This window comes from Grampus griseus, assembly GCF_964374135.1.
Source record: "Grampus griseus genome assembly, chromosome: 8".
In the NCBI taxonomy this organism is placed as follows: domain Eukaryota; kingdom Metazoa; phylum Chordata; class Mammalia; order Artiodactyla; family Delphinidae; genus Grampus; species Grampus griseus.
In genome coordinates this window covers 75219494-75242547 of record NC_139002.1, presented here as the reverse complement: position 1 = coordinate 75242547, position 23054 = coordinate 75219494, and the positions used below count along the sequence as shown (strand labels likewise).

Here is a 23054-nt window from a genome sequence, read left to right as displayed (position 1 = left end):
GTGGAAGAAAAAAGTAAGGGTTTTAGAGTCCAAATCACCTTCCCTCCCCCAGAAGTGAAACAATCCACAGGGAACGTGACATCTGCCTTATATTCAGGGAGGACAGGTATGGTCATGTGGAATAAGAAAAATAGCTCACACGTGTTGAGGGCTTACTTTGTACCAACGAAGTCCTTCACATGCTTTATCTCATTTAATCCACCCACCATCCCTATGTGGTCATGTCCCAGCCGCACGTTGGGGGCCACCCACCCGCTTCCCCACTCCCAGGTTTGGAAGCTCCCATGGTTGATTGAGAGATCACGGAGCCCTCACTGTCACACCATCTCTACCTCTGCCACAGACTAAGGAGTCCACCCCACAGTCCCCACTGACGCAGAAGGACCACCACACCTGCATACCTGCCAGACTGTCCAGACCCATGGAATCTCTGCCATTCCCAGGGGCAGCCAAGAAAGAGCGAATGGGAAACGCAGTGGGGAGGCTCAAAGGAGTTAACTCCTGCGGTAGATTCTGGCCAATGAGAGACAGGAGACAGGAAAGAGCCTTCCCTCCCCCAAAGCTCCCCAAAAAGAACCAGATTCGAGTTCCCTGAGAGCTTCAGCATGTCCCTAAATGCCTCATTCTCCTCAACCTTTCAAATACACTCCTTTCTTTTCTCCAGGGATGTGACGAAAAGCAAATGAAATGCCATAGGAAACAGCACTTGGAGAGATGGTCTATTCTGTGACACCGTAGTTCCAGCCAGCCTCCCTGGAGATGCCCCTCAAAACCAGGCCTGCTTCGCTGTGGGGCAGTGGCAGCTCTGGAAGGCGCCTCCTTGAATCTGCTCTCCCTCACTTCCTTCTTTCCCTCTGTCTCTCACTCTTGCGCTCTAGGACAGTACCTCAACCAAGTAAGTGCTTGGCTAGCTCCCACACTTCATCCAGCACTTTGTTCACATATGACCTCCTCCGAGAGGTTTTCCCAGACCATCCATCCCCACCTCAAAGCTCTCTACCCCTTCAACCTGCTCTGTATTTTTCATAGAATTTGGCATCATAGTTGACCCTTGAACAATGCGGGGGTCAGGGGCGCCGACCCTCCACACAGTCTAAAATCGGCACATAATTTATAGTCAGCCCTCTGTACCTGTGGTTCCTCCGTATCCACGGTTCTACATCCAGGGATTCAACCAACAGTGGATAGTGTAGCACCGCAGTATTTACTACTGGAAGAAATCCGTGCAGAAGTGGATCCACACAGTCCTAACGTGTTGTTCAAGGCTCAGCTGCATCTTGTATATTTATTTGTTTATATCTTACTGCCTGTCTCCCCACCAGACTGCAAATTCTATAAAGACAAGGACTTTGTTTTGTTCACTGTTGTACACCCAGATACTAGTACCATGCTGGTAGGTAGCAATTGCTCAATGCATGTTTGTTGAATGATTTTTTTTTTTAAATGGAAGTACAGTCTTAAATGAGATCTATGGTTCTACACATCTTATTTTGAGAAATACACGGGATGGGGCAGGCAGGAGACAGAGGCACTGTCTAACATTGTATCAGACTCTTAGGAGTAGAAGTGGCACTATCCACAACTAACATCACAGACTAATTGCCCCAACACCAAATCAAAACCTTTTCCCAGGGCCACCTGACAACCTCCCTGACTCATGGTAGCTGCTAGCTCCCTTCCCCCTTCTCACTTCCTTCCCTGACAGTCTTTCCCAAGGCTACCTGATCCACGGCTGACCACAGGCTAACCACACAATGACAGTGGCTGGGAACTCCACAGCCAGGACTCAAGCCCACCAGAGAGTTCTCCCCCTCAGTGGTCCACTCAGGACAATATGCTCCATTCCAGACTCCTACCTAAAGCCCGCATCTCCTTCTCTACAAGTAATGGGGATCATAAGACTGAAACTTACTCTGCATTCCCGACAGCTCTTGGTTAAAATCCGCTGGCCTTCTGCAAGGACTTTTCCTCCATAGATACATTTTGCTGTAATAAAACAGAAAAACAGTTCAGACAGTCATACTATGCAACAAAATGACCTCAGGGGCACCATCCAACTTCAGTAGATTCCACAGAATATAAATGCTCTCATTCTAAGCAATGCAAAACTCTTTGCATGTCTGGAAGTAAGACATGGAAATAGGATGGGGATAACTGTTGAATTCCCTTTCAGACTGTCATCTCTATTATGTTTGCCAGGAGTCCTTCACACCAAGCACATACAACTATTTCAATGCTGCGGTTGCTGAAGGAACTAGAGAATGAATTGATGTGGTCAATGTTAAAACAAGGACGAGGTGGTTGTCATCACCGTGGAGTATAATAGCATAGCTTTGATTCAGCTACTCCAGCCATAAAACAAATGACTGGGTGAGAGCGGACTTGCATATATACTCCACTCATCAGGACCTCAGTCACGTGCAGAAAGACACCATTTTCCCCCTTGTGATCATAGGAAGCGCATGTCTTTAACTTAACTGTTCCCAAGAAGCTCAGAGACAACTAAGAAATACAAGTGAGTAAAATGCTGAATCAAAATGCACTAGACAGGGGTTCCCTGGTGGCGCAGTGGCTGAGAGTCCGCCTGCCGATGCAGGGGACACGGGCTCGTGCCCCGGTCCGGGAAGATCCCACATGCCGTGGAGCGGCTGGGCCCGTGAGCCGTGGCCACTGAGCCTGCGTGCCCGGAGCCTGTGCTCTGCAATGGGAGAGGCCATAACAGTGAGAGGCCCGTGTACCGCAAAAAAAAAAAAAAAAAGTACTAGACAGACTGCCTTTGGAAAGGTAAGCTGAACAGGCTAACAGGGAGGGCAGGGAGGAGAGACAGGCCTTGGAAAAAGGTTAACAGAGAAGCATAAATGCTGACCCACTTTTAAGCAAGCGCAGAATATGTTAATTTGATATGACCCTAATGTATCTCTGCCAAATTCTCCAGCCACATCCACAGGAAAGCAAAGGCCTGATCACTCCCTCTCCGCACAAATGAGGATGCTTTCAGCCCTCGTCCTCAGGAGAAGCAGAAGTGAAGACACGCACTCGAAGAGATCTCCACCACTAACTCACTGTCTTACAGAAAGCACCTCATCTCTCAGAACCTCCATTTCTCCATCTGTTAGAAACAGGTGAATTCAATCTGGTAGTTTCTTAGTTCTACAATCTTCGGACTCATGGAATGTTCAGGTATGTAGGGACCTCAGCAAACAACTCATCCAACTCCCTCTTGCTGACCACAGAAAGAGGAAAGCCCAGAGACACTGGTTTACTTAACATCACGATCCCACAGTGGCTACTATGGTGTGCAACCCAGATCCCCCTCCACGGCCAAAGGTCACATTCCTGAAACTGCCAGACAGGTGATGAGCTACAGCTCTCAGCTGAATAGTGATCTGGGACTTGCCCCTGTCCAAAGTCAAGGCCCCTTCCCAGCACAGCCCACATCCAATGAGCGGTTGATGAAGATGTTGCAAAGTCCTGGCCCCTTGCCCCAACTCAGGATAACTCCAAGGGTCATTCCAGCTCCACAACTCCTTGGAGAAATGGTTGAGGTATCTGTTGTAACTGCACTGCAGTTCAACCTCTCCTTCTGCCCAACCCAGCTTCCTTCACTATCTCATTCCCACCCCAGAACTGATCCTGAACTTCCTAATAAAGTACAAGCAAATCTCCGTTTCACAGTCTGTTTCTTCTCAGAACCTGCCCTGCAACAAACAACACGTACCTAACTCAGATCTGTGCCTCTCTAGTATCTGCATTCAGTGAATGGTACCAGTATCCACCCCTAGCCTCCACACCCACCACCCATACCCCACCGCCTAGGGCCCTTCTATGCCCTTCCTCTTACTCAGCACCGTGTCCAATCAGTACCCAAATCCCTGCAAAGCTCCCTCCTTGTTTCTCAAGTCAACCCACTTTTCTCCATTCCCACCACCTGCCCCCAGGTGCTACCTTCACTCAGGCTATCCCTCCTCTTTAGTCTACCAGGAAACTTCCTAACTTGCCTCCTATGTTCTGGTCTAATCTTACCCAGTCCTTCCCCATACAACAGTTGAATATATATTTTAAGTGCAAATAGGACGCTCTGCTTTAAAATCATTATGAGTCACTCAAGCCCTCAGAATATAGTTCAAATTCCTGAACTCAGCACACAAGGCCATCCCTGTGCGTTCACTCTCCCTCCCAAACTCCCAAACATTCACACCTCCACTTAAGACTCCTCCATGCTCTGCTTCTGGGATTTGCATGTACTGTTCTGCTTCTCCAGAACACTCAGCCTCATCTACCTGCTCCTGGTAACCTTCCATCCTATATACCCATCAGTTTCAACTTAGGCCCGACTTCCCCCCAAGAAGTTGTTCTTGACCTCTAACACTGGAGAATTGCCCTCACTTTGTGTTTGTGCGGTACTCTGGACCTCGCCCTAACAGAGAAAATATCACATTTTACCTCTGTTGCCCCAATGAGGGTAGGAACTATGTCTATTCATAACTTTATCTCTAGCCCCAGGCTCAGTGCCTCTCTGGGCTTATTGTTAGTAACAATTTTAGAATTAATGAGCCTCCTTGGTAGCAAAACCCAGAGAAATGTGATTCCCAGATGAGAGTTCTTTCTGCTATTCAATGCTATTCCAAACTTTAAAAGCAGACACCAAGGTTTTCAGAGCAAAGCCATCAACAACAAGGTAGAGAACCAATAACATTTTCTAGATAACCCCCTTCCTCACTTCATTTTGAAAAATTATCCCCGATCATCTTTTATGCCTCAGTTTTCCAGATAAATCAGTTGACTCTGACTCATGGGTCCTAATGATCACGTGGATTCCCCTATTTGCTTGCATGGGGAGACCATACCTCCAAGAGCCTGAAATTCTTGCCTAATAAACTCCCACACTCCCAAACACAGCTGCTGCCAACTTGGCAAGATGGCTTGCTCCAGAGTGACAATTCTGCTAAATACACGGCTGTCAAATCTGCCATCTGCTCCTTGGCCCAGGGTGGGAAGCAAAGAAATAGACTTTCCTTCCTTATTTTTGCACCTTGCCACCCCCATGATGTTAGGATCACGCTTGCTACCCTGTCTGAAGACATCTGCCCGATTCCTCTCATCCTCTGATAGACACTCATCCCAGAACTTCGATCTGGAGACAGGAGTGTCTTACTGTTTACAGTCACACCACACACGGGGACACATCCATCTCTCAAATCTACCAACCTGGTATAAAAATTAAATGTCCACTGAACTTCATGTCTTCACATGGCAGGGTGCCTTAGGGGCTGCAAGTGACATCAACATGATGCTGTGTACCTCAGCCATTCACAGCCTTGGCACTGATGCAGGATGCATGGACGATTACAATATCAGTATCTCTAAAGTTATCTCAGGACAGCTTTCAGCATCACTACTGAAGGTCACAAGAATTTCCCCTGCTTCCTCATCCTCACCCCACTTCTCTGACGATGCCCTTCCTTCCCGGCCCCACCGTATGCCTAATACCAGTCCTCATTATCTAACCTCTTGATCTACAGCCAAAAGGCTTATTTTTGATATCTGGGAAATTCTAGCAGAAGGTAAGTCAGGCTCCAGTACCTGTGGCTGGGGCATTTGGGATGCCATTCCAACAGCTTTTAGTATGAGTAGAAATGTAAATGGATACCTGAAGCCCTTCACATCACACTGGGGACATGCAAACAAGACCATTTCACAGTGTCCGACGATGAAATTGAAACTCGGCACCAACACACGCTTCTCCACGATGTCAGAAACAAAGGTACTGGGGATTTACAGAAACAGTTATGCAGTTGTATCTTTTTGTGCCCACAGACACGTGGCCCTTCAAATCCGAGCCTGATTGCTCTAGTGCGATGGATGGACACTTTTGCCATTCGGGTGCACACTAAATAAACAACCTTTAGGCCCCACTTGGCACCCCTGTCGGATGTGGATGTGAGGTTGCTCTGTCTTTATTTAGGGATTTGCACCCTGCACACACTCCAGCCATCCCTTGGCACTCAGCAGCTGAGAACATCAAAATCAACACTCTGTGTTACACTTTAAAGGAGAGTGGCAGAGCAGAAAAGTTCAATGCCCAAGGAGCCATCCTCCCTCAGTGAGCTCGTTCACAGACCTAGCTTCAGAGACCACCTCTCTGAGCATGACGCCCACGTCAAACTGGTTGTCCCTCAGCCATCTTCAACTCTCCTATGCCGAACAGAATGTATTGCTCCTGAAGCCATTTCTTCCACCTGCCTTATTTCTGTTAATCACACTATGAGTCTCCCACAGGCTCTTGTTCGAAACCTGGCAACTGCTCCCTTACAGATGCTCTGTCCCTGATTCATCTGTCTCACGTTAAAAAAAAAAAAAATGCTTACAGAGTACCTACCCTGCCCCAGGTCTTTTGGCCATCACTCAGCTTCATCCCTTCCTTTCCATGTCCTCCGGCTGTGCCTAACTGCCTGCCGGCCTCATCACCTCCACCTGCAAATGGGCCTGAATCCCACACCCAGCTCCCTGCCTCCAGCTCTCCCCACACAGGGGCTTTTATCAAAGCATTTCTCTGATTATGCCAAACCCTGCTTCCAAAGCTTGCTTCTGAGCCCCCCAAACAAACGCTGTGTTTACTTCCATGATTCTGTATGTGCAATTCCCTTTGGCAGGTGTGTTCTTACCTACCTTGTCCACATGGCAAACTCCTATTCATTTGTCAGCACCCTACTCAGCTATTCCTTCCCCCATGAAGTCTTCCTAACACACACACACCTAAGTTTCTGATGGAATTAATCACTCCCTTCTCTGTGCTACCCTTGCATCTTACATAGCATACATACTGCACAGTACTCTGTTGTAATGAGATGGGGCATACATCTCCCTGGACAGCAGGCGGGGAGAGGAGACAGGTTAAAAGCATTAATTCTGGAGCCAGACTACCTGGGTTTTAGTTTGGCTCCACCAAGGCCGAGAGCCCTTGGACAAGTTAGTTCTCCTCTCTGTGCTTTACCTCCTCATCTATAAAATGGGGATCATAGTGGAGCCTATGACTCTAGGTTTTTGGAAGAATGAAATGAATTAATACACATAAAAAAGCTTAACAGTGTCTGACATAGAATGAATGATCCACATGTGCCCGTTGCTGTAACCAGAGGACAGAACAGAGCCGGGAGAGGAATCTCAGTAAGGATGACTGAACGAATTCAGTGGACTACAGTCAGCATCGTCCATCCCCAACCCACCTTTGCAGCTTATTTCTACTTCTCACCTACAAAAACCCTGTTATCACCTAACAGACTATCTCCCTGTCCTTCTGCAACTTGTTTTCCTTTGCAAATGCTGTTTTGCATAGCTCAAGATTCCCTCTCCATCCTTCTCCTTCTCTCCCATCTCTGATGGTTCCCAAATCTATCTACCAAAAGAATACTAATTCTAGGACACCACTGTCCAGAGATTCCAATTTAGCAGATCAGAGAGGGGCCCTGGGACACTCTATTTTAAGTTCACCAGGGGATTCTAATGTGTAGCTAGGTATGTTCAATTCCTTAAACAGAGCAGACACCCAAGAAATGTTGGAGGAATGAGACTCCTGCACTACTTTCTGGACTTCCATGCCCATAGCTAAGGAATCTAGAAGGCTCTCCTGAGTTCTCCCTGATGCCTCCCAAAAAGATGGAGGAAGAGCCTAGTATCAGAAATTATGAAAACTGCCTTGCTCTTGGAGATGGCCTGATTTATTGGGTTTTTTTATCAAAATAAAGTATTTTTCTCAGATAATGAATTGAGACTTAAACACTTAGACCAGGTTATTTCCTATTGCCACATGGATGTCCTCATCTGTAAGTGCTACAGCTCCTTGAAGCCATGACGAGTGGATGAACACTTAGTAAACGAGCACACAAAACAATCAGCTTTCATGTATCGGCTCTTGAATCAAATCAATACTTTTTCTCAGAAACCCTCGGACGCTGACCCACCCAAATCCAGAGAGTAGCTTGGGAAATTTTATCTGAAAGGGACAACCAAAGGAAATATTTTCCATCCTTTTCCTGATGTGAAAATATTTGAAAACTTCTATATCTTTTCAAATTAGATGGTTTTTTTCTGCTTACTTTTATTTTTAAAAACATCTTTATTGGAGTATAATTGCTTTACATTGTTGTGTTAGTTGCTGCTGTATAACAAAGTGAATCAGCTTTACGTATACATATATCCCCATATCCCCTTCCCTCTTGCATCTTCCTCCTACCCTCCCTATCCCACCCTTCTAGTCTTTTCCATATATATGACCAGGAGTGGAATTGCTGGGTCATATGATAATTGAGCAGTGTTCTTAAGCATTTATTTGTATTACCATTTTATTAAACTATAAACATTTCAAACTACCGATCAGAGCTGCTGAGAAAATTCATTCTACCTAGCTAAACTGCTATCAATTCCAAACAAAGGCAAAAAGCACACTGATGGTTTAGCTAGCTCATGTATCAGCATCTTGGTAAAATCGGGTAACTTGCTGAAATGTTTTTTAAAACTTAATATTCTCCAGTAACTTAGAATAAAGAAAAATGACTATCCCACACATTTCTAGTGAGAGGATAATTGGATGATATACATCAAGGACCTTGAAAATGTCAGTCTCTTGGCCCAATAATTCTACTTTGGAGAATTCTATCTTAAGAAAACGTAAAATACAAAAATGTGTCCTCACAAAACATATTATTGAAGAGTAATTTACAATAGTGAAAAGTGGGAAAACAACCTAGTTCTCCAACAATTGGGGAATAATTAAATAAGTTACACAACAGCCAAAGGGTGGAACACTATGAAGCTCATTAAAATGAGGTTTATACAGAGTTTTTTAAAGGATAGTAATACACTTAAGTGATAACGCTAAGTCAACAAAGTAGGTTAAAATTATCTGCATAATAAAACCTCAATTGTCCACAAAGTATAAGTTTTAAAAAACAAAATCCACTACAACTTCAAGAGTGTTTGTTTCCAAGTGGTGGCATTATGGGTGATTTTTCCATCTTTACCTTTATCCTTATGTGTTTTCAAATGTTCCATCGCTTTTACAAGTAGATTATCAAAAGTTTAACACAAAAAACAGCTGAAGGACTCACCTACTCCCATGTCCAAACAACAACTGCCAAGAGACAGCTTTCACAGATCTATCCACAGAGCTCAAAGTAATAGATTAAAAGTACCTCGTATTGTTTAAACAAATTCCTAAGTTTCTCAACTTCTTCCTCTATTATATAGAATATATCAAGATAGAAAAAAATAATCTATGGCTACTAAAAACTATCTTTCCATCATGGAATCAAACTATAATCTCAACATCTGGGCCCCTGATCTATCTGTATTGCCAGACATGACTTCCAAAAGCACTTAGAATAGAAATAAGAAAGTTTCTTTTAGATCAACTCTGCGTAAGCCCTCCAGAGTAACGGGTGTACCGTGCCAACCATAAATAGAAGACATTTTCCAAAGTTCCTTTCGAAAGAGTATAAAAAAAGATTGGGCTGGTACAAACAGACCAGCTATCCCTACTTCCACTGTCATATTAGGTGACATGCTATTCTTGACAAAAAACTAGACCACTGTGTTTTGAAGACCTAGTGATGATGGTGGGTTTTTTGGTAGAGAAATGGTCTTGAAAATTATCCATCGGATGGCACATTTCTAACCTAAACTCTCCTTTTTCAAAGAAGAGCATATGGTTTGATAAAAAGACTTTGGGCTTTGTAGTCAGACAGAATTCATTTTGTATCTCACCTCTGTCACTCACCAGCCTTGCAAACTTGGTAAACTATCTTCCCCAAGCTTCCTATAAAACAGGGATAAAAATAATCCCCACCTAAAAGATTGCAGTGAGGTTTCAATAAGTTAATAGAATGAAATGACCTAAAATAGTAACTGGCACATACCAATCATTCTAAATGACAGCTTTTACTCTTCCTGGTTGTCTCAGTGTTCATTTCACCATTTCATTTGAAAGAGTGTCCTTTGTAATTCAGACGGAAAAGGATTTTTAAATCATTATATAATTTGGACCCGCCAACTCTGAAGGAAATTGTTCCAATATTTTAACTGAAGTTCAATCCAGAAATTCCTAACAAAGGCCCTTTAATAACAGGAAACCTGGCCAAGACCTCAGAGAGCCGAAACACAGAGTGTGGCCCTTGATCAATCAAAATGAGGGGACCAAAGCACACGGAGCCTTGGAGTCCTGACTACGGAGCAACCCCACACACCACCAGTTGTTTGACCTCGGACAAGTGACTTAATACTTGTGAACGCCAGTTCCCTCTACATAAGAATGTAAAGAATAATAATTAAGGTTGATGTGAGGATTTAAAACAAAAAATAGCCTATGTAAAGTGTCTGCACGTCACAAGTGATTAAAATATAGCCACTCTTATCATACATTTATTATTATATCAACTGCTAGGACTTCCTTTCATCAATGTTAATCAATTGGGGCCTGAAAAATAGGGGAATAAATCAATCTCGAAGCACAGAGGGCCACCCTGACCCTCAGTTAGTACTCACGTCGGCAGACCTTACAGCACTGGCCGGCAATGTGCACAGGGAGGGAGTCCGGAGAGCAGTTGAGGGGGGGACAGGACATCCTTCGACATTCCACAGCGCCACTCTGAGGAAGGAACAACAGGGAGAGGAATCTCAGCAGAAGTGACCTCAGCAGCAAAAAGCTCACATCTCATCCCAGAAGCCTCACCAGGGAAACAGAAGCAGTGTGAGAAACTCCCAGTCCCCTCCAGGACCCCAAATAAAGAATTTTCTCCAGCCCAAACGAACCCATGCCACCTCAGTTACTTTTCTGATACACATCACTGGCTTTATTCCACCTGCCCATGTGGACTAAGTAGATTAGGCAGAAAACAGAAAAGCCTATTTTTACAAGAACATAAATAACACCTTTTGCAGACCCTGTCAACCATTGTTGAAGCGCTAACAATCATTTTGTATTTTTGCAGACAAACAATGGCATTCTTCAGATAGTTATCAAATAATTGCAACTGAACAGGGTTTCGATATTAATTTGGGGGAACCTCTTGTAATTCTCTGAAACAGATCAAATAGTACATACAAATAAGGGATAACCTGAAAGAAAGTCAGGGGGTCTCTAAAACAGAAAATGGCTACCTCGTCAAATACAATGAAAACACCTAGAAACTAAATAAACCACCTTTTTAAAAGGTATTATAGCAGAGAAAAGTTGTGAATGAGCCATTAGGTGGTTTGAAAACCAAAGGAGTCCCTTCCTCCCTCTGCTACTCTAATCTCTAAACAGTAAGCTTCTTAATCATGTTAGATCATATTAGAGTGCGTTGGAAATTAAAATCTGCTTTCTCTTGATAAGAATTTGCATTTGTAATGACACTTTTCCAGCTTCCCTTCACAATTGCGCCAATTACTAAGTAGGCACTTCGTAAAAAGGCAGTACTTCTTAGAGTCAGCATTATAAAGAAACAGGTTACACAATAATTTGTACAACTGCCCTCTTAAAACTGTCCATTTAGGTACAAAGAGGCTTACTTTGCACGTGCAGTTCCTGCAGTGATCACCATCAACCCAGGAGTCTTGGTCTCTATAGAGCAGTCCACTCACTTGACAGGTCTTCTCACAATGACAGTTTTCCAATTGACTAAGTCTTGTCTCTGCATAGTTCAGCTGCAAACAAGAGTGACTACGTGTAATTTCTGTAATTCAACAGCATTGTCCTAACAAAGCTAATCGCAACCTGAAAAAATAAATCCAAGCGGGAGGAGAAAAAAATGCTCAAAGCAGTTCAGTGATTCTTAGCCAGATCTGTTTTTCGAAGATTTTTTTTTTAATTTCACACAAGGTAGAAGCATTCTAAATTGAAGACATATTGGCTCCCATGGTCTAATGAGCACCAAATGAGACATTAAACTGTATCTCAGGGACCTCATGGGTGTTCATCAACGTGTGTGCTTTCAGCTCAAACTCACACAGAAACACTTGTAATGAATGTGTTCTCAAGGACTCCTTACAATGTTTACAGGAGATCTAATCAGCAGCTCTGAAGCCCTTACATTTATCTCCCGCAATCCTATCCCTCTTCTTCACACACTAACCAGAGTGTCATGGTTTACAAGCTGGGAAGTCACTGCTTCCTCTTTTATGAAAAATTCTGGGAAGTCATAGGCAGATCTTATTTCTCCCCAGCTCAGTATCCTCCAAATAGAATGCCCCAGAATCCACTTTGGTGTTCAGACAAGTTCAAGAGAGGCAACCAAACCCCCGGGTGAGATGAGGACTTTGTAAAAAAAAAAAAAAGAAAGAAAAGAAAAGAAAAGCTTTTTCCTTTTTTAGGTCACCCAACTGCTACCATTAAACATGCAATCTTAGAATCTCCGATTTGAAAGAGTTTATAAAGTTTAAATGACGTGACAAGTAACCCCTTCAAGTGGTCATCCAGCCCCTGTTTGCACATGTAACTGTGATGGGACACTCATTACCTTCCAACGAAAGCTACTTTTCTTGGTTAGCTCTGGATATTTGAAATGTCTTTCTTAGCTTGAGCTGTGAAATTTCTCTCCCTTCTTCCTATTAGACCTAGTTTTGCCTTGTGGCCCATCCTGAGTAAATCTAACCGCTCTACAAACATTTGAGGTTATCCTGTCCTCATGCCTGCCCCTGACCACAGTCAGCCCCGCCAGGTTCCCCTAACAGCTCCTCGTGATATGGTTCCAACCCTCCCTCTTGACCACTGTCCATGTAGGCGACTCCAGGTTGCCTTCAAAACTATGGTACAAAAAAAACTTGAAATGTGGTGTGATCTCTCTGTCATCACATCCATACCAAGGAGTAACTTGGCCTGGTAGCAATCTCACCCTTCTTCCTTTCTCCTTACATAGAGAAGGTCATGACAGAAGAACAAATACCACTTTCTAAAAATTCATCACACAGTTCCTTTTCCTTCTCAATCATACTTATATATCCCCGTCTTGAGTATTTTCCCCATACAGGAGACTGAATCAATTTTTGATCCCAACTAAGACTATTTGGAGGCAACATTTTAGTTATAATGGTTGAACCTGGCTAATGATGACTTCTACCATCTTTCTACATTTTCTATGGTTCCACTCCGTACATGCTCCTCTCAATTACTCATAACAGTGCTACTCTTTGGAAATGGAATTCAACCTTGGTTTTTGTCATTTATTCCATCTCTTGCTCTAAACTTTTGGAATTTCTCAAGAAAATTTGTTCCTCGTCTGCCTGCCATGGGTAGTACCAAGAGGAAGGGAAAAGAACAAATAGAATCCTAAACAAACCACATGCACTATAATCAACCCCGAAAAAACTGAGTCGACCGTGCCTGAGAGTTAGCTTCCTATGACTCTACTATACATGATCTTCCAAACATTCAAGTTACACTTAAATCTCCAGCTTAATCATAGAGCATCCAGAATCGACGGTAATTACGTTCTCTGGGAATTCTTTAGGAAATGCAGATAACATATACTTCCAAGAGTTTGGTGACACCAAGTACCAAAACCGTGTATTGGTAAGAGATAATAAAAAGGAAGTGATAACTCATCACATATTATCTTTACTTCATTTCTATAGCCTCAGTAGTTCCCACATAAGGTAGTGATAGACATATGACCGGGGAATGAACAAGGAAGAGTTGAACTAGAAGGGAATCTTTCCTAAAAGTGGCTCAGGATGAGGAATCTGTTTGTGAGAGGAAAGTGCCTGTCTTACTCTGAAAGTCTGGAAGAACCCTAGTGTCTGTATCACTCCAAGAAGGGGACTTCTTATGGACTAGTTCAAAAGGCTATTCTGTATCTACCCAAGTTTCCTGTAAATCCAGGAGCTTTGCCTAAAGGCAATATTGTCAATTTCCAGGACTGCCCAACAAAGCTGAGCTATGCTCACCTACAAAACTCAACCGCAAGGAAAAGCCTCGATTTTAATACAATGGAAGCTATTCTCAAGGCCGATTTTGCTTCCCTTCTGAGTACTGTCTTTAAATTTTTAATATATTTAGCCTGTTCTGACAACAGTAAAAAACCCTAATCTCTGTGATGATAAGAATGCATCAGACAGACACCAAGACAAAGGAATATTAAGGCAAAAAGCTAATTTTTCAAAGGCACTTAATATGTAATCTTGCCTTCCTTTTCCCCTGCTTAAATCCTGAAGCAACAATAAAGGAGAAAAACAACTCTGAATTAAAAAATGAATTACATTTTCTGTCACTGGCATTAGCATGCTGAATTTATACAAGTTCATTTTCAAAAGCTATTTCTACACTACCTGCCATTTTCTCTAAGAATGCCTGCAGATCCAAAATAGATACGGTATCAAATCTAGAACTCTTTTTTGTTTTACCTTTGCGCACTTATCCAAGCAACCATGGACCGAATCATTTATTCTTAACTCTACACGTTCAAAGACAGACAGCAGAGGCCTTTTTCACAGTAAGAGGTCAATGAATGAATCTAAGTACATTAGTCATGCAGTAGATTTCTTTTTTCCTTTGAAATATTATTTATTTGGCATTTGCTATATAAAAGGGAAAAAAGAAATCTATTGTATTAAACCTTTAAGCTTAATTGAAAAATCACTATTGAGCTCCTTGAAACAATGAAAGTCTCAAAATCCAATGTTACAAGCTGAAACGCCACTCCAAGCTTGATTTACATAAATAGATTTGTCAAAGATTTAAACAGAAGTAATCAAGAAATTCCCCATCTTCAGCATCTCTTCTCCTGAGCTTGAAGGAAGAATGTGATTACCGCACAGGTGGGATGCAAGAGCAGGACACAGCCTGATCCTATCGCTGTGTACCTGGCTCAGCAGGTTTGTGGTTCCCACAGTGTAGAGACTACCTGGGAGAATTTCCAGAATAAGCCAGGGGATTGGTGGTCTCTTGTGGATCACTTAGGGGAAGTATCAGGGGACCGCTTCCCTGCACCTTCTCCCCCTTGAAAAAGTATGGTTTTGCCACAATGTTGGGATTCTTCAAGAGGGCTCTTCTGTACCCTGACCTCTGTCACCTGACGCTACATGCAAGCTGCTTCCCTGATCTTTCCTACATCAAGCAAGGGCACAGTCATTTTCAATCACCCTATACTTTGAAAGGAGAAAAGGAAGAGCAAGCCCTCCTAGGCACAACCCTGAGCTGATCTGGTGTCTGTGTCTGTTTGGTTTGATGTGACTTTGGCTACCAACTCCTGTCCAGCTTGTGCGCTGGGCTCGCTCTCCGGTAGGATTCCATGGCTTCCACTGTGACCCAAGTGTGAGGACTTTCTGCTGTTTTCCAAAACCTCCTGGCTCTAGACCAGGGCTCTGACAGCAACTTTCAATGCAATCTTTATAAAACGAAGAATAATTGTCACCATTTTACATACATGGAAACTGCAGCTAGAAATGAGACCAGTGACTCATTCCAGGCTGCAAACAACCAAAGAAGTGATAAAAATGAGATTCAACATCAGATGAATCTTACTCCAAAGCCCATTTCTATCTCCACCATGATCTACATGACTAATGCCTATTTTAATCACAGCTGCTGGGCAACTCAAACCAAACCTCCAAACCCATCAGCTAAATCTTGCCATGATAGGCTTATCTAACTAAAGGCAAAGCCCAAATCCAGGTCGATTTGGCGCCACAGAATTCCCTTTGCACCCAGGAACCCTACTTGAGTTCCAGTTCGTCTTATTCCTCCAGACTCCATCTCCTTCACTCTGCCAAGAGGTGTATTACACTCTGCTTCCACCAAGATGGCAGACTAGGTACCCTAAAAGACTTCACCAATTGAACCAACTAAAATGCTGGACAATATACACAAATCGTAACTTTTAAAAATCATCACAGGAGCTGACAGAAAAGGAATAAAGCCACAGTGGCCAAAACAAACTGACAGCCAGGGATCCAGGAAGGCGAGTGAGCACCAAAGCCAACCTCCATGACGTTAGCCAAAACATGGAGCCCTCAAGCTCCCACCTCGCACAGGGGGCCAGGGAGAGGAAATAGAGAACAGGGTCTGCCCAAGATGGGATGTCTTAAAGGAAACTCCTACATCAAGGTACAGCCCCAAAGGGCTGTACCCTCAGCTTAAGAGTGAACGAAAAGGAAACAAGGTTTGCACCAGGCTCAGAAGGAAGACCTTCCTACTCAGACCATGGCACTGGCTAGAGGGAAATATCTTCCTTCAGAAGTCTTAAAGAATTCTTTGCTGAGAATTCACCTGGCGGATCCTAGGTTAGCAGTCTGATTCTGAGCAGTCCCTATGATCTGAAAACCCTTAAGGAGATAATGCAATAGCAGTGACCCCTGTGCGGTCCTGGCAGGAGGACACATAATGTAAACCCAGGACTCAGAAAATTCCCACATCTATCTAAGGAAAACAAGTGGCTGTAACCAGATGGGTGAGTTAAGCGGGCTTGTCCCTGCCCTGACATTCCTCCTTCAAAAGCTGCCACAAGCTCTATGCTAACGTTTCAATCCCAACAGGTACCATCTGAACACACACTTCTCTTTTCCTCTCGTCTTATGGGCTCATTCTTCTTCTCACTGGTATCGCCATCCTCCTACTGGTAGCTTTCACCTCCCTCTCTCCATCAGTCATTCCTTCTTTATATCTTTTGGTTCTCTTTCTAATCTTCTCTCCTCCAACCATAAACTTCCTCGGTTATGATCCAACTTACAGAATCTAAGTTTGAGCCTTGGCTTTGCCATCCACTTTTCTTGGGAAAAGCTACATAACTTTCTTGGGACTCAGTCTTCTCATCTGGACAGTGGGCTAATAAACCTAGCCCAGAGGATTGCTGGAAGGATTAGAGAGAGAGTGAATATAAAAGTTTAAGCATTGTAACTAACACATAGTAAATGCTCAATAAATATTACCTAATATGAATATCTTTCCAGTTTATTCCAGATCAGGGGTTGACAAACTAAGGTCCATGGACCAAATCTGGCCCAGCACTTATTTTTGTATGGCCTGTGAGCTAAGAATAACTTTTACATTTTTCAATAGTTATATTTTATTTTTTTATCGAAGTGTAGTTGATGTACAATACATTATATAAGTTACCTGTGCAAAATATAGTGATTCACAATTTTAAAGGTTATACTCCCTTTATAGTTATTATAAAATATTGGCTAGATCCCCTGTGTTGTACAATATATCTTGGTAGCTTATTATATAATAGTTTGTACCTCTTAATCTACCACTCCTATATCACTCCTCCCCCACTTCCCTCTCCCCACTAGTAACCACTATTTTGTTCTCTATATCTGTGAGTCTGCTGCTTTTTTAAAATATTCACTAGTTTGTTGTATTTTTTAGATTCCGCATATAAGTGATATACAGCATTTGTTTTTCCCTGTCTGATTTATTTCACTTAGGATAATGCCCTCCAAGTCCATTGATGTTGCTGTGAATGGCACAATTTCATTCTTTTTATGGCTGAGTAGTATTCCTCTGTGTGTGTGTGTGTACCACATCTTCTTTATCCATTCATCTGTTGATGGACACTTAGGTTGCTCCCACAGCTTGGCAATTGTATATAGTGCTGCTATGAACACTAGGGTGCATGTATCTTTTTGAATTAGCATTTTTGTTTTCTTTGGATATATACCCAGGAATGGAATTGCTGGGTCATGCGGTAGTCCTAGTTTAGTTTTTTTGAGAAACCTCCATATTATTTTCCACAGTGGCTGTAGCAACTTACATTCCCACCAACAGTGTACAAAGGTTCCATTTCCTCCACATCCTTGCCAGCATCTGTTGGTTGTGTTCTTTTTGATGATAGTCATTCTGACAGGTGTGAGGTGATGTATCATTGTGTTTCTGATTTGCATTTCCCTGAAGATTAGCAATGTTGAGCATCCTTTCATGTTATATTTTTTTTCTTTTATAAATTTATTTAATTATTATCATTATTATTTTTTTGGCCGCATTGGGTCTTCACTGAGGTGAGGTGTGCGGGTTTCTCATTCAGTGGCTTTTCTTGTTGCAGAGCATGGGCTCTAGGCATGCGGGCTTCAGCAGTTGTGGTGCACAGGCTTCAGTAGTTGTGGTGCACGGGCTTAGTTGCTCCGCGGCATGTGGGATCTTCCCCGATCAGGGCTCAAACCCGTGTCCCCTGCATTGGCAGGCAGATTCTTAACCACTGAGCCACCAGGGAAGCCCCCTTTCATGTTATATTGATTGATTATATTGAAGTGAAATAGGTATATACATCATGTTCTCAATTTTGCTTCTTGATCTATAAAGACTAAAATTTACTGGCTGGCTCCTTACAAGAAAAGTTTGCCAACTCTTCTTCTAGATTATCACAGACTCCAAATTTTGCAGTGAAGATGGAAGTACTCAGTTTTCTAATTATAATTCTATTCACGGTTTGAAAGAAATAGACTTTTATAAGTCTTCCAGAGTGCTGGGGGTGTTTAGACGGTGGATTAAACCATTTCTGCTCACAATTAAATACCTTCTGCCTCACAAATGGCCATTTTACATAATAATGTTTTGTGGACAGAGCTCAATGTGGCTGTTAGATAATAATGTACAGCTAAAAAGAGAAAAATGACATTCCTGCAATGGGAAAGAATGAGAATGAAAAAGGGCACTCTCATCACCAGGAGATGGAGAACCACAGTCACCTGAGGCTGAGTGGCATGTTTCTTGTTCCAAAAATTTGGTAGCGATCTAAAATATAATTAACAGTATTGAGATCAAGCTGCTTCAGACGATATGACATAAAAGCTTCTCTATGCCACAAGCTGGGAAGACAAATTATTGCCTACGTTTCACATTTCCACTGTACTCTGAAGTGAAAAGAATCTCTCGAATCTCAGTTTTAGTTTCTCTCTTTACAAAAGTGCTCTCCTTTGCAGACAAAAAGGGGACTTGGCCAGAGACCTAGTTTGAAGCAGAAACATTATCTTCAGCAGCAGAGTCTTTGAGTCCAAAATACAGCCGTACATCCCAAACACCGACCTACCCACTGATTTTTTCCACGTGCTATGGCTGATGGCAGGAGCAGTCAGAGCCGCAGGTAGAATAGGATTGAGGTATCATTTTCACTGTTATTAAAATTCTCCCTTTTGCAGAGCATAATGTCTCTTAGGGCCAACCAAATTCTTTCTCTGCCCTAGGCTAGAACTCATGTCCACGACTGATCGGTATCATAACAACAGCATCGGCCACGTTTTCTATTTATTCAGCGCCTTTCCTCACAAGGCTCAGGGCTTTTCATTATCCATCTAAACGTTATGAGTATATATTATCAAAGCCCCTAATCGTTTACATTCCCGGCTCTGCCACTCAATATGAACGTCTCTGGGGTAGAAATCACATCCTCTTCATCACTGCCTCCTATGTGCCTAACACAGTGCCTGGCAAATAGCAGATCCTCAAAAGATGCTTGTTAAGTGAATCATGGGGAGGAGGGAAAGATGCAGAATTATAAAACTGAAGGTGCTGAAAGGCAAACTTTGCCTCCTTCACTATTTAACTCAGGACCAGTTTTGAAATGCATCATATATTAGAAATGTGATATAATGCCTTCCTGTGACAATAATCTGTTCCTAACAATAGCTATTCTGCCCTTTCCGACTACTGGCAATGATTCTTGCATCCAAAATGCATTAGCTTATAAGCAGCAGTGACTCTGACCATATATCATCTCTCAGTGTTACTGGTTTAATAGCCAATGGGCAAATTCCTTTTCCACTCCCAGGGAATATACAGTGATACATATTGCTTTTCTTCCAAACATTTTTCAACTAAGTATTTTGATACCGTCTAACAGTATCAAAGGCGCAAATGGTTATGTTTACTATAGGTTGTCCTATTTCAAAAAAGAATAAACCATTTTATAGTAACATACCGCAGATGCCAACACTAAAAATGTTTCCATTATAGCATATCATTCTAAACTCCAGATAGGATGGACAAAGAAATGAAACATCACGAGTGAAATTTAGATACCTACTTTTGCAGTCATCTTGGCCAAAAGCTCTTGTAAATCCATTATTCCTTGCACCAGGCTTAAGAAATCACTGCAAGTTGGACAAGCTCAATAAAGAAAATATAAAATAAATGTTGCTACTGTGCTAACAGAAAAATATATATATTTTTTAAACAGTAGTTGTTTAGCTATATAAAAGTGTTTTCGCTTTTCTGGTTAAGTGTGACTTCAAAATTGGAGTGAATTCACAGAGGATTTCAGATCTAGATCTTTTCCTTTTATTAATAAGCAAAAAGAAAGGAACAAGGACTAACTGAAAAGGACAGTATGTTTTTACCTTGAAAACATTTTTAAATTTAAACTAAACTCTCATTTTTATTGGGACTAAAGAATTGTGAATGATCACAGAAGCAGCAAAAGTACACTCATATATATCCAAGTCAAGAAGTTTAAAAAATAGTTTATATACATATATTTATATAATTATATGAAACATTACAGACCCAAAACTGCTCACATAATCTCTTCTTACCTTCAAATGTTATTCTACAAATACATAAGCTTTTTAAAAATCCAAAGATGCAGAAGTATTTTAGTATACATAAAATCTCTCACTAACTCCACCACCTCATAAGTCAACAATGTAAACAGTTTGTTTGTATCCTTCCTGAAGTGCTTCTCTGATATTATCAACAAGCTATATAATATTAATAATTCAGAAATGCTTTAAGTTGCTACTTACTGCGATTCAGGTTCGGACACTGTGTTATGTATCCATTCGGCATAAAGATGATTTTCCCATCTTGGATAATCCCCTTGATAACAGAAGAGAGAGGTGGCAATCAGTATTACAGTTACCAGTTCAAATGGCCCCTGTCACATGCTCTCTGCAGGGAAGTTTTCTTTTCTTTTTTTTTAGCAAGACTGATAACCATATTCAGAAGGTGAGTTGGCCTTAGTGCACACTGACCTACTCCAAACCATCCTCTTCTACAAAATCTCAAAATATCCATTCATCTTGAGAAAGCTACAATTACTTACCACTGGTTTATGCTAATGATATCATAGAACTAAGGATCCATCAGTCAATGTTCTCAAACTGTCCAACTATAAAGACATTGATGCAATAAAAATTCTCCTCAATGCCCTAGTCATCTTGGAACGTTAAATACTGCTGATTTACAGGATTTTTTTAAGTGGGAAAAAGCGACAATAGGAACATATTAGACTAAAATGCTCTACTGATTCATTTAGTCCAGGAAATAAAATTAAACATGGGGAAAACTCCTTAAGAACCTTGCTCTCAGCTACTTGAGTAACATGGGTCTTTGCTGGTGAGTCTTAAGATTTGCTCAACACCTCACTGTGGATAAAAGGTGGTCTTTTAATTCTGCAATTTAGTCTGGAAGAACAGCCCTAATTTAAGAAAGTGTTTGGGGCCACCATCTCTCAATGAAAATATTGACTTGGCTTTTGGATTTTTCACATTGAATTTCAAGATTCCGTTTTTAGGGTATTTTTTCCTGATTTGATGGAAGAGATATTACAGAACGGATGGAACATGTAGAAGCTGGTTCAGAATATTGAGCTTAATCTATAAATAAAATATAGGCTTATGATAGTGTGGTGAGTCTTTCAAAGGAAGCAACATTTAACATTTATGTGCTCATCTTCTAAACAGCAGAAGGTAGTCAGCAAATGCTGTTTCTGCTTATTATTCCAAGATAAAATATTAATTGGAAATATTAATAGAAATAACAGGGTCACAAGGCCTCTTCCTCCGAATTAGATACTTTGATTAACCTCTTCCTCTTCGAGGATGATGCAGTGTCCGTGATTAAGAGAAGAGACAGCCTCACCATGGGAAGAAGGTGCCTGCCACAGCTCTTCAAAATGAATTTGTCATCTCTTGTCGGGGAATTACAGGGAGCAATTAATGGAGCACAGTCTAAGTCAATCAGCTTCTTCCTGGCACAAAGTTGCTCAGTTTTTCAAAGCAAATTAACTCCTTTGAGAGGCCAGGGTGCCTTTCAAGCACATGTGAGGAATTTGAGAAGAGCATGGGATTGGCAGTCAGGGGCCCAAGGTTTAAGGTCTGGATCCATTTGTAGCTAACTGGCTGGACTTAATAAGTCAACCACCCTCTCTGAGCTTCAGTTGCTTCATCTGGAAAAAGAAGTGCTGCATGCAAAAGCTACAGAATCTTCTAGCACTCAAGTGCTGGGTCAATGAAACAGGCGTCCAAACTGAAAGTGTCACAATTTAGATCTCTGTGCTTTTGCTAACTTTCAAGATAAAAGAAAAAATCAGTCCAGAGCAGACAAAGTGATAGATTTCCCTCAAAGAACAGCCCGTCAGAGAGAACTAAGTACACATCAGAAAATATCTGTCTAATGAGGCTGAATATGGATGAAGTTATAGTGACCAACTATTCAGGTTTGCCTGGGATTTAGAGATTTCAGTGCTAAAACAGAGATTCCCAGGCAAACCGGGACAGTTGGTCACCCTCCCTGATGCCAAAGTGGCAAAAGCACACGTACCAGGAAAGGATGAGGTCTATCTAATATCTGCTGGTTAGAAGAGCCTAAATCATTCTTATTTTTATCAGCCATGGAAAGGGCCCTCAGAAACCTGGTGTATATTTGTCATGGTATTATCTTTGCCAAAACAAATAAAAAGTCCATTTGAGGGCTTCCCTGGTGGCGCAGTGGTTGAGAGTCCGCCTGCCGATGCAGGGGATATGGGTTCGTGCCCCGGTCCGGGAAGATCCCACATGCCACGGAGCGGCTGGGCCCGTGAGCCATGGCCGCTGAGCCTGCGCGTCCGGAGCCTGTGCTCCGCAACGGGAGAGGCCACAGCAGTGAGAGGCCCGCGTACCGCAAAAAAAAAAAAAAAAAAAAAAAGTCCATTTGAAAAGGATTTCCCATCCACTTATCCTGTAGCAACATATATTATACATGGCAGTATTCCTTTTGTTTTCTTAATAATTGCCTCTCCCACACCTTTCTTCCACCTGCCTCCCTCCTCTGTCTTTCCACTTTTAATCTCCGGCACATGCGTGTGTGTTACACAGATCATTAGGTGAAG

General features: G+C 42.2%; 1 protein-coding gene across 3 annotated transcripts in view; it reads right to left on the bottom strand.

Moving 5' to 3' along the window:
- NELL1 (neural EGFL like 1) overlaps positions 1–23054 on the bottom strand; it is an 853170-nt gene that overhangs the window by 653302 nt on the left and 176814 nt on the right. For all 3 annotated transcript variants that reach the window (XM_082659859.1, XM_082659860.1, XM_082659861.1), the window contains 5 exons: positions 20710–20782; positions 19992–20074; positions 11548–11682; positions 10540–10642; positions 1913–1986 (listed from right to left, as the gene is read on the bottom strand). In XM_082659859.1, the coding sequence (XP_082515985.1) occupies positions 1913–1986; positions 10540–10642; positions 11548–11682; positions 19992–20074; positions 20710–20782 (468 nt within the window). The remainder of the gene's footprint in view (positions 1–1912; positions 1987–10539; positions 10643–11547; positions 11683–19991; positions 20075–20709; positions 20783–23054) is intronic.